Here is a 13499-nt window from a genome sequence, read left to right on the forward strand (position 1 = left end):
AAGACAGTCTCCTGCTGAAAATGATGAGCCCGACATTTGCAATGAGGAGGCCATGACTACAGGGACAGGTAGAGAGGATAACAGAGGAAACTATATGATTTAAAGTTATATATTCTAAGAAAGAGCAGTACAGTACTTGATGAACCAATATGCATTGTTTGCTCAGAAGTGGGTGTAGTAAAGGAGTAAATCACCACTATATAATACTCATGCAGAAAAATGATAATGACCATGACAATGATAATGACCATGACAATGACGGCCCCCATGAGGTCTCACTCCAACAAATCTGGCCTACTGCCTAATCTGAGTCCGACACCCCTGCTACGCCCTTCTGCCTTTTTAATGTTATGCATATTTTTTGTTAACTTCTCATCTTAAGTGGATTATTATTGTTGTATTTAACCTTTACATTATTTGTTGGACCATGGTATTAATAAAAGAACAACAGGATAGTAAGAGCTGAACTGTTGCTTCATTTATCCAATTTCCACTACCATAAAAAAAGTGGGCTGGTCTTGAGCCTGAAATTCCCGGGCTGAAAAGTGGCCCCACTCCGGCCCTGCTGTGAGCCACAGGTGCACGGTTGGGTATTGTTGAGTATTCTGAAACTGGGCACTTCGCAGATGGTGGAAAACAGGCTTCCGGACGCGCGTGGATTAAGTTATCAACATTTAATGGCAGGAAGTGTAAAACAAACATTCAAAGCGCTCTTCCTCGTGTTCCGGCTGCCGGCTCCCGGCTCGGGAGCTCAGCCTTCCCCCTCGGGGCTTACCTGTGAAAGAGAAAGAATCTCTCGAAAACACGGAGTCTCATACTCTTCCTGTTTCCGGTCAAACCGTCACTTCCGGTTCCAGTCGCTTTCACGATAAGAGTCCCGTCTTGTTATTTGTCCGCATTTAAAGTCACCTTCACAATAAAAGTCTCTTGTTATTGCAAGTCACTTCACGGAATTCAACCGGCTTCGTCAATCTATAATACTAACATACAGTCACTCTCATGCAATATACATTAATTCTTGCCATTTACATTTGCATAGAGTAAACATTACCCCTATGCTTCATAATACATTAATAACAATATCAATATTCTCCTTAATATTGTCTATTATAATATCTTTCTATATGTATTAATTTAAAACATAAGACCTCTGCAGATGTTATCAAAATAAACTATTACAACTTAACAGTATAAAGCTCTGCACATTGATTTCACACTCAGAGACCACCATGCAATATATCTAGAAAAGTGTTTCTCCATGGTGCGTCTTCAAAGAGGTTGCAGAGGAACTTTTGAGGGCATGAATATGTAGATGAGTTGCCCGCGGGAGGAAGGGAGTCATTCATAGCACCAGCCCAAGCCTTTTACATTAGCCAAGGAAGGGCAGAGCGTGGCGTGGAGCGAGGGAAAAAGGCAAAGCGAAGGCAGGAAAGGGACAGAGGAGAGAAGCAGATAGGGGGAGAAAAGTTAATGGCAGGCTCTTTTCTCGTGAAGTGCTTTTCCCTTTTAGCTCTGGACGACTGCCTCTCCCCAACCAGCACTATGTCACTGCCCTCAACATACCCAGTATGAGATCTTATTTACCTCCAGTATACATGCTGCTCTTTACTTATAACAGCCTGCCTGTTGAATAAAACATACTTGCATGATGAAGTCTTCGAAACAGAGAGGAAAGAGATCAAACTCATTACCTCTGACTGGCTGACCCCTGTGTATGTGTGTGTGTGTGTGTGTGTGTGTGTGTGTGTGTGTGTGTGTGTGTGTGTGTGTGTGTTTCTAAATGCTGCGGGGGTCCGGGGAGCCATCAGTCTCCCGTCTGGAGCCAAGCTAAGGGAAGGTCAGCCTGATGGATACATCCTGACATGCACACAGCCTGTGATGTCAGCAATGAGTGTGTGTCTGCGCCTGTGTGTCTGCTTGTGTGTTCATGTGTGTGTGTGTGTGTGTGTGTGGGCTGGCAGGCCAGCCAAGCGCAGGCACAGATCAACAGAGCAGAGGGCGGACTGGCGAGCAGGGGAGGGGGCGCTAGAGCCGGACCTTGGCGCCCTAGTTCGAGGGGTTTGAAGGGGGTTTTGCTGGCAGTGGGGTCGTAAGGAGGAGGTGAATGGTGAGGCTTGGTGAGGTGTAGGGGTTGGCTGCGATGGCAAGGGGTGGGGGGGGGTGAAGAGGCTGAGGAGGTGTAGGGGTGGGCTGGGGTGACAGAAGAAAGGCTCCATTCATGAGTCGTGCCATCTCTGGCTCCCAAAGGGGACTGGGACTCATCAATGACCAGGCCAGCTGAGAGGATGTCAGCATGCTCTCTCTCTCTCTCTCTCTCTATGCCTCCCTCACCCATCTCAACCCTCGCTCTTTCTTTTGTCAAGGGCCAGTGGTGTCAGAACCACTAGCCCGAACACTGATGCTTCTCATGCAGTTGGGTCCCCATTGAGATCCAGAGAAAGCCTCTGGCTCGCCGGTCTGGGCTCTATTTGACATCTATGGTCTGCAGCGAGAAGCTCACCACCACCCTCTGAGGGGCACTGTCTGTGGTAGCCATGCCAACTGGAGATGAGCTAGGAGGGGTGCAGCTTAAAGGGTGATGCATTGGCAGTGTAAGCTGAATGTAGCTCCCTCAGATGTTGTATCCAAGCACCTTGATTATAGAAATTGCCAGGAGGCAGGATATAGTCAATGGCACTATGGATGGCAATGTGACCCCCTGGTTTCCCTCCAGCACCACCTTGAGGTTTACATGTGTTTGTCTCAACAATGGAAAGGAAAATGGTCACATGTATTGGTTATTTTGTCTAAATACTTAATAACATGCTGAACCGAGACGGGGACTATTTTACGCGGTCGCTTCAACCGAACATCTGCTCGTGTGCTGTTTTTTAAAACTTTCATCAGTGATTAGCTATGACATCCCCTCGAGCGTCAAGAACTGAAATGGCCCTATCTGCATAAATTGTCATTCTCATGTGCTCTGCTACTTTCGGGAGGAAAGGGGGACAGGAAAGGAGCAAGGTCTGTGAGCTGCGCAGATGGGTGTGCTGTTTGTCACTGCCAGCGAAAGGCCTGCATCAGCAGCAGCTGCGGGGCGCTTTGCATGCGATGGCAGCGGTGCACTGGTCGGGGCAGATTTGCATTCGTGGTTTCATATCATGAGCAACGATGTTACTCCCTGTCTCTTCCTTCCTCCCTTCTTTTGCTCTCTTTGTCTTACTCTCTCTCTCTCTGCCTTTCGCTGAACGGTAGGAGCTTTCTGTGAGAGGCAGAGAAGCCACGAGAACAGCCTAAGTGGAGCACTGGAGCATAACCCAGGAAGGTTCAGGCTGAAACGGATCCAAGCATAACATCAACACGAGCAAATCTCACCATCACACTCAAGGGCAAAGTCCATGTGGCCACGGCACGCAGCGATACAGACACACATGAACAGAAACATTGCGGCAAAGCTCGAATGAAAGTACATTCTGTTGAAGTCGTGTGCTACGAATGCCACCTTTCTTTGACGTCCTGCGTGAATCACATACCGCGGTGGTGACGAGTGTTTGAAGTGACTTACTTCAGTGTCTTGGGAATACATAAAAAAGTGGGAAAGATGAAGGTCCGCATGTGTCTGCAGGATTCCCGGTGGTGTGGAGGGCCGGCTGATGAAAGGCTTTCCTGTGGCTTTCATCTCCACAATGTGTTTTGATGGGGGAGGATTTTCTTGCAGCCGAGTCAAAAAACAGCTTTATGTTGTGAGAACAGCCTCTTCTTGCAGCCTCATACACATTTGGGTTTTCTCAAAGTCAAAGAGAACTCCTCCTCCTGTTTCTGTGTCGGAATGAGTCCTATTCGGAAGACAAATGCAGCGCCGCTGCAGTACGTTGGTTTCATGACATCGTTAACATGTTGCATAGGTAGAAAACACAATATGTGTGATGATGATGGAGTGCTGCTTGTTTCTATTATCAACCTCTGCACAGACAGCTCGACAAGCGATGAGTTGAAAGTACCAACGGTGATATTTCAATGTATAAATAGAACATCGTCTTCACAAACGTCTCCGTGTCGCACTGTGTGTGTCAAGGAGGGGTCGTCATGAAACCGTTGAAGTTTAATGACGACCCCCAGAAACTGGAGCCTTTAAACTCCAAAGTCACCCTGGATAACGAGACGGTTGAGTGTGTTTATTAGCGTGTGCATGTGGGTTAAGGTGTTTGATTGAGCTCCTGCTGATGGTACGATGGACCCTCAGACATCCTGTAGTTTACTCACATGTTTGCCTCTCTGTGCCGATCGGTGTTATCGTTAAAGTCCAGCTACTCTAACAGGATGTGAGAGGAGGACCAAGCTGACCCCGGTCCGGGTCTCTCGTCTCTTCCCCACCTTCGGCAGACCTCGCTCTTCCCCTCTGCTATCGCCTCGAAGCAGACTCCTTTATGCGTCTGTGGCAGCCCCTTGAGAGACGTCTCGGCTCATTGTCTGCGAAGGCTTCTTTGTATTGGATTGCAATGGTGCCCCGAGATACTGTTGCTAGCGTGTTGTCTTGGTGGCTGTTCCCCCGCTGCCCCCAGACCCCAATAACCACCTTCTGTGACATGAGCTCTTCACCCCCCCCCCCACACACACACACACACACACACACACACACATTTTCTCTATTTGTACCCGGGCCTCTCTTGAACTCCCTTCCTCTGGTTCCGGCCTTTATTTTTCTTATCCGGCATCTCATCGTCTATACTTGTGGCTTCTTCTGTCTTTCTGTTTCCGACCCATCTCAGTATACAATGAATCCCCCGCGCCCTCTTTTCATTTAGCTTTTTTTGTGTGCGTCAGCGAGCAGTGAATAGAGGGGCAGGGAGCTACAGTTGTAAATTAGCTTTTAAGTATGTGAGGTATGTTCATTAATTCTCCTCCAAATCCCCCCTGCTGCCTTCGGACCGCGTCCCTCCTGAACAAGCGTATAAAGTCCTTTCGTGGACCCCATGCTGCTTTCCATATAATTCTGTTTTCCCGGTACCTACAGTTTCTTCCAGCCCGCTTCTCTCTCTGCGACCCTGCAAGAGCCCACCTCGGCTTGGGGGGTGGGGGGTGCTCCAGTCTAGTAACCATGGTCACAGCAATCAGCATTGTGGACTAAGCCATGAATGTGAAACTTTCCAAGATCAGCCTTAAGATCCTGTGATCCCTGTATCATGTCGTTAATATGTTATTAACACATAGAGAAGGATTTTTAGATTCAGCAGTTAAGGCTAAATATTAAAGTTATGAAGTGGCGATAGGTCCAAAACATGTTTCCCCAAGTGTTGATGACAGCCAGAAAGCCTCTTGAAAGGGCTTTGGTTTGTTCGAGCAGAGTCACTGTGTTCCTGGTTATTTTAAGCCCCATTAGAGACGAGAGCTCACAAGAAGTGTATTAGTCTTTCCGACAGGATATAAAACATTTTGAATGGAAGTTGGCAATTGTTTGGGACTGCAAGTGTTACTCAAATAACTTACTGTATATATTTTCTTTCATCAAATCATAGATATTTAACTCCTCTTCTACTGAAATGGTCTCTTAGTTCATCATTGGAGTGTATGTATGGCTCGTAAAACGCCCGTATCTAGGAATTAAGCGCTAGCATTGTTAACTTAAATGCAGCCCACTAAAAGCCAGGATGAAGCTCCCTGCATGCGCCACAGAATCTTTATGTATATTTTTCATTTTTTATGGCATAATTGCTTCCACATTGCTTTGAGGCTGTGGAGCGTGTAACTCTGTAAACATACCCTTCTACTTCCACGCGGCGCTCCTGCGTGTTTATCAATCAGTTATCTGCCATGTGGCACCTTGAAAAAACTGCGTAAACAAGTGATGTGAAGAAAAAATGACAACCTATACTGCAGAAGGCTACATTGAGAGATCAATGTTAAGACAACTCTACAGCCTTCAGACATTGGAGATTAATGGATTGATTGATTGTGTGTCTCGGTGTGGAAAAGTGTGCTTGTGTGCAAAAGCAAAATGTAATCATCTGTGTGTACGTTGTCCAATTAGATCTTATTGGCTTTGGAAACTCTCCAGCTCACTCCCACATTAGATAATTTTCCATTCTGACCTGTGTGTACTGCGCTGGGCTCATTTGTCTGAGTCCTTGTCAGTTACATCTAAGCTCTGCTCCGTGGGGCCTTATACATTTACGTCTGATTTCTAACGATGCCGCCTGTGTGTTTTTCTTTCCCGTACACAGGGCGCCAGAGATCATCCTGGGCCTGCCGTTCAGTGAGGCCATAGACATGTGGTCCCTGGGCTGTGTCATCGCCGAGCTCTTCCTGGGATGGCCCCTCTACCCCGGAGCCTCCGAGTACGATCAGGTAACGCTATAATGATCACTTGGATCTCCAGGCTGGCGTTTCTGGGCGCTCTCACATAATCACCAATCTGAGTTTGTCTGCAGTTATAATTACGTGTGCGCATTTGCGTGTGTCCTCGCTCCACGAGTGTGCGCTTGCGAGTGTGTGTTTCTTCTCCAATCCCCCTGACAGCCCCTGGTGATTTTTGCGCAGCCTCCCTGTTTATCTGAACAGATGCCACAGAGCCACTTGTCCAATTAGCGCAGCCCCTGTGCTCCAGAGCAAGACATTGCCGCGTTCCCCCTTCTCTATCAGTCACACGAGGCTCAGCGGGGAAACCTTGAGCAAGTCGTGCATCCATCACTGAACAAGCCCGCCTGATTTTTCACAAGCCCCGAAAAACTTTGCAAAGCGTCATATTTCCAAGTCTCAAATCAATCTTAGACTCTTGAGCTGAGGTCATGTTGGCAGCCAGATAAGTCTGGAGAAGTTCATCTCTGCATAGATCTTCCATCTGCCCAAAAAAAAACGTCAAACCGGGCTCCCCGATTCAATACAACGTACGGCTCAATCGTGCCTTTGATGTGAAAAGCCTCACATGCGTTTGTCATCTTCTGTCTTGCAGACCCGGTACATCTCACAGACGCAGGGCCTGCCTGCCGAGTATCTGTTGAGCGCGGGGACGAAAACCACCAGGTTCTTCAACAGAGACCCCGACTCCACCTACCCTCTCTGGAGACTTAAGGTACGGCTGGAATGATCGCCATGCATGCGCACAAACACACACACACACACACACACACATGCCTTCCTGCTGCATCAAGAACATCCTTCTAAGAGCAGGTGCTATTTTCGCCCCGCAATATCTGTCATTAATATTCTACGACACTCTGGCGCGCTCTATGTGAGGCACTTACGAACCTGGCTTTAAAGAAAGTCAGAAGGTAATGAGAGAAAAGTGGATCTCTGTGAGAGAGTTTGGCAAAAGGACGGCCAGGCTGATGAGGGTTACTGCTCCACCCCCTCCCACTGTCCCTCCATGTACACCTCGTCCACTTCACCCTCATTAACTTAAGTTGAACTTTTGTCCTGCAGGCTAGTGATGTCTTTACGGTGTCTGATCTGGCTGAGCCTATAGGATTGATTTTTTTCTAAGAGCCTAGTGCGTTTGCCTCGTATGAATCCCATTAACACACCATGATAATTTCCCTTTAAATGAAGTCATATCGCGACATATAGTACATAGTACATGCTCTCGAGTCAGCCGCCTCTTCGTGTTTTTCTCAGTCCTCTCTGAAAAACTGTATAGCATTGGGGCTGAGGAGGGCTTTTTATAACACATTGTTGTTGAATAAGGGGGTCTTTGAGGTCCTGAAGATAAGAGATGACAGCATCATTGAAGGGAAGATACCACTGCTGTAACTAGTCGCTTTGCTTTGTGGAAAATCAAACGTGAAGGCATCCTGACGACTCTTTTCCACTCTGAAGAGTGATTGCTCAGCTTTAATTTGACCTTGCCATGTGTTTCCACATAACAGCAGCTGCGTCGCTTTGCTGACTGTAATTAAAAATATCATGTGTTCAGGCATCCGAAGCCAATGAAAGATTAGTTTTGTGTACATTTTTAAGAAGCTCTTTTTTGAAGAAAAGAGTGATCGCCCGCGTTCAAGTGTGTCCGCGTGCACTTGCGTGAAAAGCATGTGTGCCGTTTACATTCTGCACGTCTTCTCGGTGATAGAGTGTGTGCCTCCACATGCCGTCTCCCCCATCTTGCCTGACTGTTAGATGAGTGTTTGTGTGTTACCCCAGGGTTGCTCGGAGGGCAAGCCGAGTCCTGCTGCACATCAACAAAACAAGAGGCTATAATGAGCCAAATGTAAATAGTGCGTTTCCAGAGGGGAAGTGTGATGGGATTTGAGAGGAACATCTGCTTCTTGTCTCCCGCAGACTCAAGAGGACCACGAGGGTGAAACAGGGATCAAGTCCAAGGAGGCTCGCAAGTACATCTTCAACTGCCTGGATGATATGGCGCAGGTATGCTGTTCCAGGAGCACAAAGCACCGCTCCTTCCCCCACCGATCGTACAGTCGATATATTATTTGCCTTTGCGCTGTCTTTTGCTCGACTCACATCCACCTGTCACGCATTTGAAGCTTTCGACCGTTGGGTCTACTCAGGTCCCCGGGGTCAGTTTGATCCATCACATCCCGAGAATGATCCATCAAATATTTGAAATCGTTTTAAATATTGATGCTGCCAAGGCCTGATCTCCAGATGCAGTGTAGCCCTGCTTCTATTTAGAAAGTTTACAAAGTGAAATGAAAGCAGCTGTTCACTGGAACACCTCCTCAACTCTGGCCCTGCTCTTCATTCTGTTTAACCGCTATAAGTTACAGACATTTAAGCTGAGCATGTGGTGGTAAGGGTGGTTAATATATATATATATATATATATATATATATATATTTCTATATACATATATATTTATATATATAAATATTTATATATATATATACATATATGTATATATATTTCTATATACATATATATATATATGGAGTGAGTGTTGTACATCAATAGTACTGCATGTAGAGGACAAGGGAACAAGTTGTACTCTCTCCCCCTCTTTCTAAACACACATATACACACACACACACACACACACACACACACACACACACACACACACACACACGTACACATTTCCCCACCTGTTTTTCAGCCCAGCTCAGTGGGACCCGCACCATGTTGTGTCTTCATGACTCAGCTGCTTAGCCCCTCTCCCCCTGCAGCCCTGCATGTCACCTGTGTGGATCTGCTTGTTAAGAAGCTCTTGTTTAACCCCAGGAAGTGACCGGTATTATAACGAGACTTCTATATGGAAGAGCCCAGGCTGCTGAATACGGCTACATCTAATGTCACTCTTCCTCTGTGACTCAGGGTGAATTGGTCTCTCCACGGTGGGAAAGTTCACATGTAGCCATTACATTTTGATCGGACTTTCCTGACAGGAAGATGATATTAAGTGTTGTTTTGTTCACCCTTACTCGGTCAAATACTGGTTCTGCCGACAGATATGGCAGATGGAAAATTACAATGTTTTTCCCAGGGCCCCCTAGAATCTGTGGCAGTCCTCTCATGTCATCATGTGCCTCGATCTTTCCTCTGATAAAGACCAGCCAAGAGATAAGAGTTAAGCAGGTGAATTATTTCTTTTTGAAAAGGGTCGACTTGGTGCCCGACCAGCAGCGGCTTCTGGAGACTGTCCATGTGGATGAGTAGTGACTTAAGTGATGGACACAATTATGGTTGTCCAGTAGCGCCCAGGGCCGTTGTCAGGCCTCTCTGGAATAACATGCTGTCGGCTGGGACAAGATAGCATCGCTGCCCGGGCTTGTTGAGTTTACAGCAGACACACACACGCACACACACACAGTTTAATGGAACCAACTTGCACTGGTATGGTATCCCCTGGGTTCTCTCCGTCTCCTATACTTCCAGCTCTGTGTCCCATCTTCCTCTCGCTGCAGCAGCCTGATTCAGATCACGACAAAGGCGATACAGCAGAGCTGCACGAGCTTAATGTGGGAGAAAACGGCCTATTTTGCCCCATCTCGATATCCCGACCGTATAAACAAGTCAGCATTGTGGACATCTGTCTCCGCGTGTATAATGGATGATGTAGCTGAAGGCCCTGGAAGACGGAGAGGCTGGGTGCCAGGAAGAGATAATGAACCGCCTCTCAGTTGTGGGACATGCGGGGAGCTTTAGTCAAAAGTAGATCTAATTTGAGTAAAATCGGAGATGAACTTAGAGCAAATGCAGACTGCTTTCGGCCCGGAGACGATGGAAGGAAGGCTTGCTCGAAAAAAGGCGTTCACTTTGATCTGCGAACCTTCAATACCTCTGTTGATAGGAGTGAGGCCATGACAGCTTGGCCTTTACCAGGTCTTTACATTTTCTTACCACAGACACTTGCAAATACACTTTCACAATCTTCTGCTCCTCTTCCCGCTGAGCTGTAAAGTTGATGGGTAAATGTGCACACGAGGCCGGCGTCCTGCATGCCGAGCTCCACACCTCCTGAGGCGCAGCCCGGTCTGTCTCGCTGCTCGACATCTGCCATCCCTGCCCTTCCTCCAGAGTGGCGTGTCAGTGCTCCCCGCGGCACAGACGTGGCTCCACGAAGGGCCGTTGACATGCGAAACACGCAAGGCTGACCATATTAGTTGAAGGAAAATGAAGCATGGAAAAGCTTCTTCTACCCAGTATATTCCCATATGTTTAACGGCTGATCGGAAAATAATTATTCCGCTTCTCCAGTCCGATTATTGTGGCACGCCTCAGCCGACTCAACCAAAGCCGTGTACATTTCCCAAAGTCATCTCTGCCACTCGCAGAGGACGACGTGATTACGTCTCGGCTCATTCTGCAGATTATTCCTTTATCACAGGCGGCGGAGGTGGCACGCGGAGAGGAATGGCTGCCGAGCCTGAATAACCCGCAGAGAGAAAGAGAATTGAATCAGATTTGCGACGTTGACTGGCAGCACATCTGATAGCCCCTGGAGCAGGCCTACAGATAAGCGCTGCGTCTTTATTAAAAACAGCCCTGCTACCTCTGCATAGCAGTCACAATAAACAAGGCTGCCTGTCTGGTGCCTCCGTCTCCGTCTCCGCCCTCGAACATCTTGACGATCTGCTTGTTCCCTTAAACCCAGGCTGGCTATATCACGACCATCTCCTTCATACCTCACCCCACAAAGTAAACCCATTCCCTAGAATTAGTCCCGCTGCTTAACAACTTAATCCCCGCTAGTTATGGAGGTTTTCATTCGAGGAAAAAAAAAAAAAGTGCAGAGATGTGCTGCTTTGCCCCGTGTTCATCCACAAACCCCAGCTGCAGTACAGATGAAGCAACCCGACGTTCCAAAGCCGCTTCCCAGAATTGCTTCAACACACATTTGAGTTGTCTCATGTCAGCTCTCTCAGAGGCTCTCACTAAATGGTGTGCTTCGTGAACGGACTCACGAGCCAATGGCAACATTTATTGGGCTTCATGTTTTTGTTTGTTTTCACATCTCAGGAGTAGATAAAAATCTCAGCGAGGGCGCCAGGAGATATTTCAAGTGGTGCTAGAAATACCAACGCAAATGTTTATAATGTCACTAAGGTGCAAGGTTATCGCCGGGTCCAGTGACACTCACACTGACACCCTAACTGACGAGGCCTTGTGAGTATTAATAGGCCCCTCGATGGGAATAGGTTGTGGGATTTTTTCTCTCTCTCTGTCGTCCGCGGATACACGAGAGTCCTTGAACACTCAATCAGGCCTTGTGTGTGTCTGTTTCTGTCCCCCCCAGGTGAACATGACGTCGGATCTGGAGGGGAGCGAAATGCTGGCAGAGAAGGCCGAGAGGAGGGAGTTCATCGACTTGTTAACAAAGATGCTGACCATCGACGCGGACAAGAGGATCACCCCCATCGAAACGCTCAACCACCCCTTCGTCACGATGTCACATCTCCTCGATTTCCCGCACAGCAAACAGTACGTGCCCCAAAAAAAGCGGGCCGTGACGTTGCGTACATAACCGTCATTCAAACAGCGGAATAACATCTGCCGCTGGCCCGGGGCGCAGCACTGACTCCTTCTCCCTCCCTCTCTTCTCCGTGCAGTGTGAAGTCGTGCTTCCAAAACATGGAGATCTGCAAGCGTCGCGTCAACATGTACGACCAGAGCAAGACGCCCTTCATCACCCACGTGGCCCCCAGCACCTCCGCCAACCTCACCATGACCTTCAACAACCAGCTGAACACTGTGCACAGCCAGGTACGGCCTCACTCGTCGGCGTGTGACGCAGCCACTGACGAGATCGCTTTTGAATGCTGTCAGATGCAAGTATGCTAATTGTCTGAGCGATGGTTTACGGCATTTCCACTGGAAAAAGAAATGGCATCAGGAACGCAGTGTGGAATATTCATGGAGTGAATGTATACAGAGCACAATGGAAAATTAAAGCCGAGCTGCCTCAGGCGACCACACAAATGGTGCATTTCGCTTGCATACCTCGTCGAATGCTGTGTTCACCGAATAATATAATTGAAAACGCCCAACTGTCAGTCGTCTAACAGCTCAGCAGCCCATGAGCGGCTGTTTGTCTCTTTGTTCTCTTTTCTTTGTCCGTTCTTCCTGTCTGTCTGCACGTCCCCATGCTTACTGGCCTGCCTTTCTGCTTTGGCGCATGTATATCTGTCTGCCTGCATTTCTGTCTGTGCCCCAGGTCCTGAGGGATTGTCACAAAGTGCTGATTACACACATGACAAGTCCCACTTCCTGCTTGCCTTGCATTCTGGGGCTTTCAGGCCTTAAGAATCCCTTTACCAGGCTTCCTCTCCCTCCTCTCGCTCTTATCCTCCTCGGTCTTCTCCTCTTTCCTCCCGCTTCCCGGGGTTGAGCCCGCGGTGCGTTTACCGCTCCAATCCCGTACGGTCTGTGAATCCAAACTGCTGACTTTTGGCTTACGCCGGAATCACCGAGCTTCGGCGTCGCAAGGTTTTCCAGATTGTGCTTCGTTACGACTCCTGCTCTCTCTCTCCCCCACCCTTCTCTATAGTAAACAAAGTTCTTTATCGGCAACTATATCAAGCCAGCTCACACAGTGGAGCATGCGACAAAAAAAAACCCCATCGTGCTGTGATTTAAATGGATTAACATTCCCTCAGCTTGTCTTTTCTGCTGCTGCCTCTCTGGGCATATAAACAGACTTAAGTTAGTGATTTATTCAGCTTGATTCATTGGCGAGGCGGGAATGCATCTGTGGCTTGTATTTTTGCTGCTTCCGTGCTTGTTTATGATGAATGCCACAGTGCCATATTGATTATGTTCCCTCCCCTGGTGTTTATCGAACACCCTAAAGAGAGCAAATGAAAAATGAAAGCACTGTCTCTCTATTTCCCTCCGCCCCTATGTGCACTTAATGACCGGGCTAAAATTAGACGGTGTCTCGTGGAGCAAATGCCACTTAAGAGATGAGCAAACGGTGTCTTTTAAAAGCATTTGTTTTTGTATCCACGACGTTCCCAGGCAATCTGAGTATTCCACATGTCTTATTAATGGTCAAGACGTGCTGGAGTTACCGAAGCTTGCAGAATTATATAATGACTGCAGGCTGTGAAATATTACTCCTGTCAGGCATA

General features: G+C 47.8%; 1 protein-coding gene across 3 annotated transcripts in view; it reads left to right on the plus strand.

Annotated features, from left to right (window-relative positions):
• hipk2 (homeodomain interacting protein kinase 2) overlaps positions 1-13499 on the plus strand; it is a 72340-nt gene that overhangs the window by 44076 nt on the left and 14765 nt on the right. For all 3 annotated transcript variants that reach the window (XM_056416060.1, XM_056416061.1, XM_056416059.1), the window contains exons 3-7: positions 6201-6324; positions 6929-7048; positions 8251-8337; positions 11666-11850; positions 11979-12132. In XM_056416060.1, the coding sequence (XP_056272035.1) occupies positions 6201-6324; positions 6929-7048; positions 8251-8337; positions 11666-11850; positions 11979-12132 (670 nt within the window). The remainder of the gene's footprint in view (positions 1-6200; positions 6325-6928; positions 7049-8250; positions 8338-11665; positions 11851-11978; positions 12133-13499) is intronic.

This window comes from Pseudoliparis swirei, chromosome 6, assembly GCF_029220125.1.
Source record: "Pseudoliparis swirei isolate HS2019 ecotype Mariana Trench chromosome 6, NWPU_hadal_v1, whole genome shotgun sequence".
Lineage (NCBI taxonomy): Eukaryota > Metazoa > Chordata > Actinopteri > Perciformes > Liparidae > Pseudoliparis > Pseudoliparis swirei.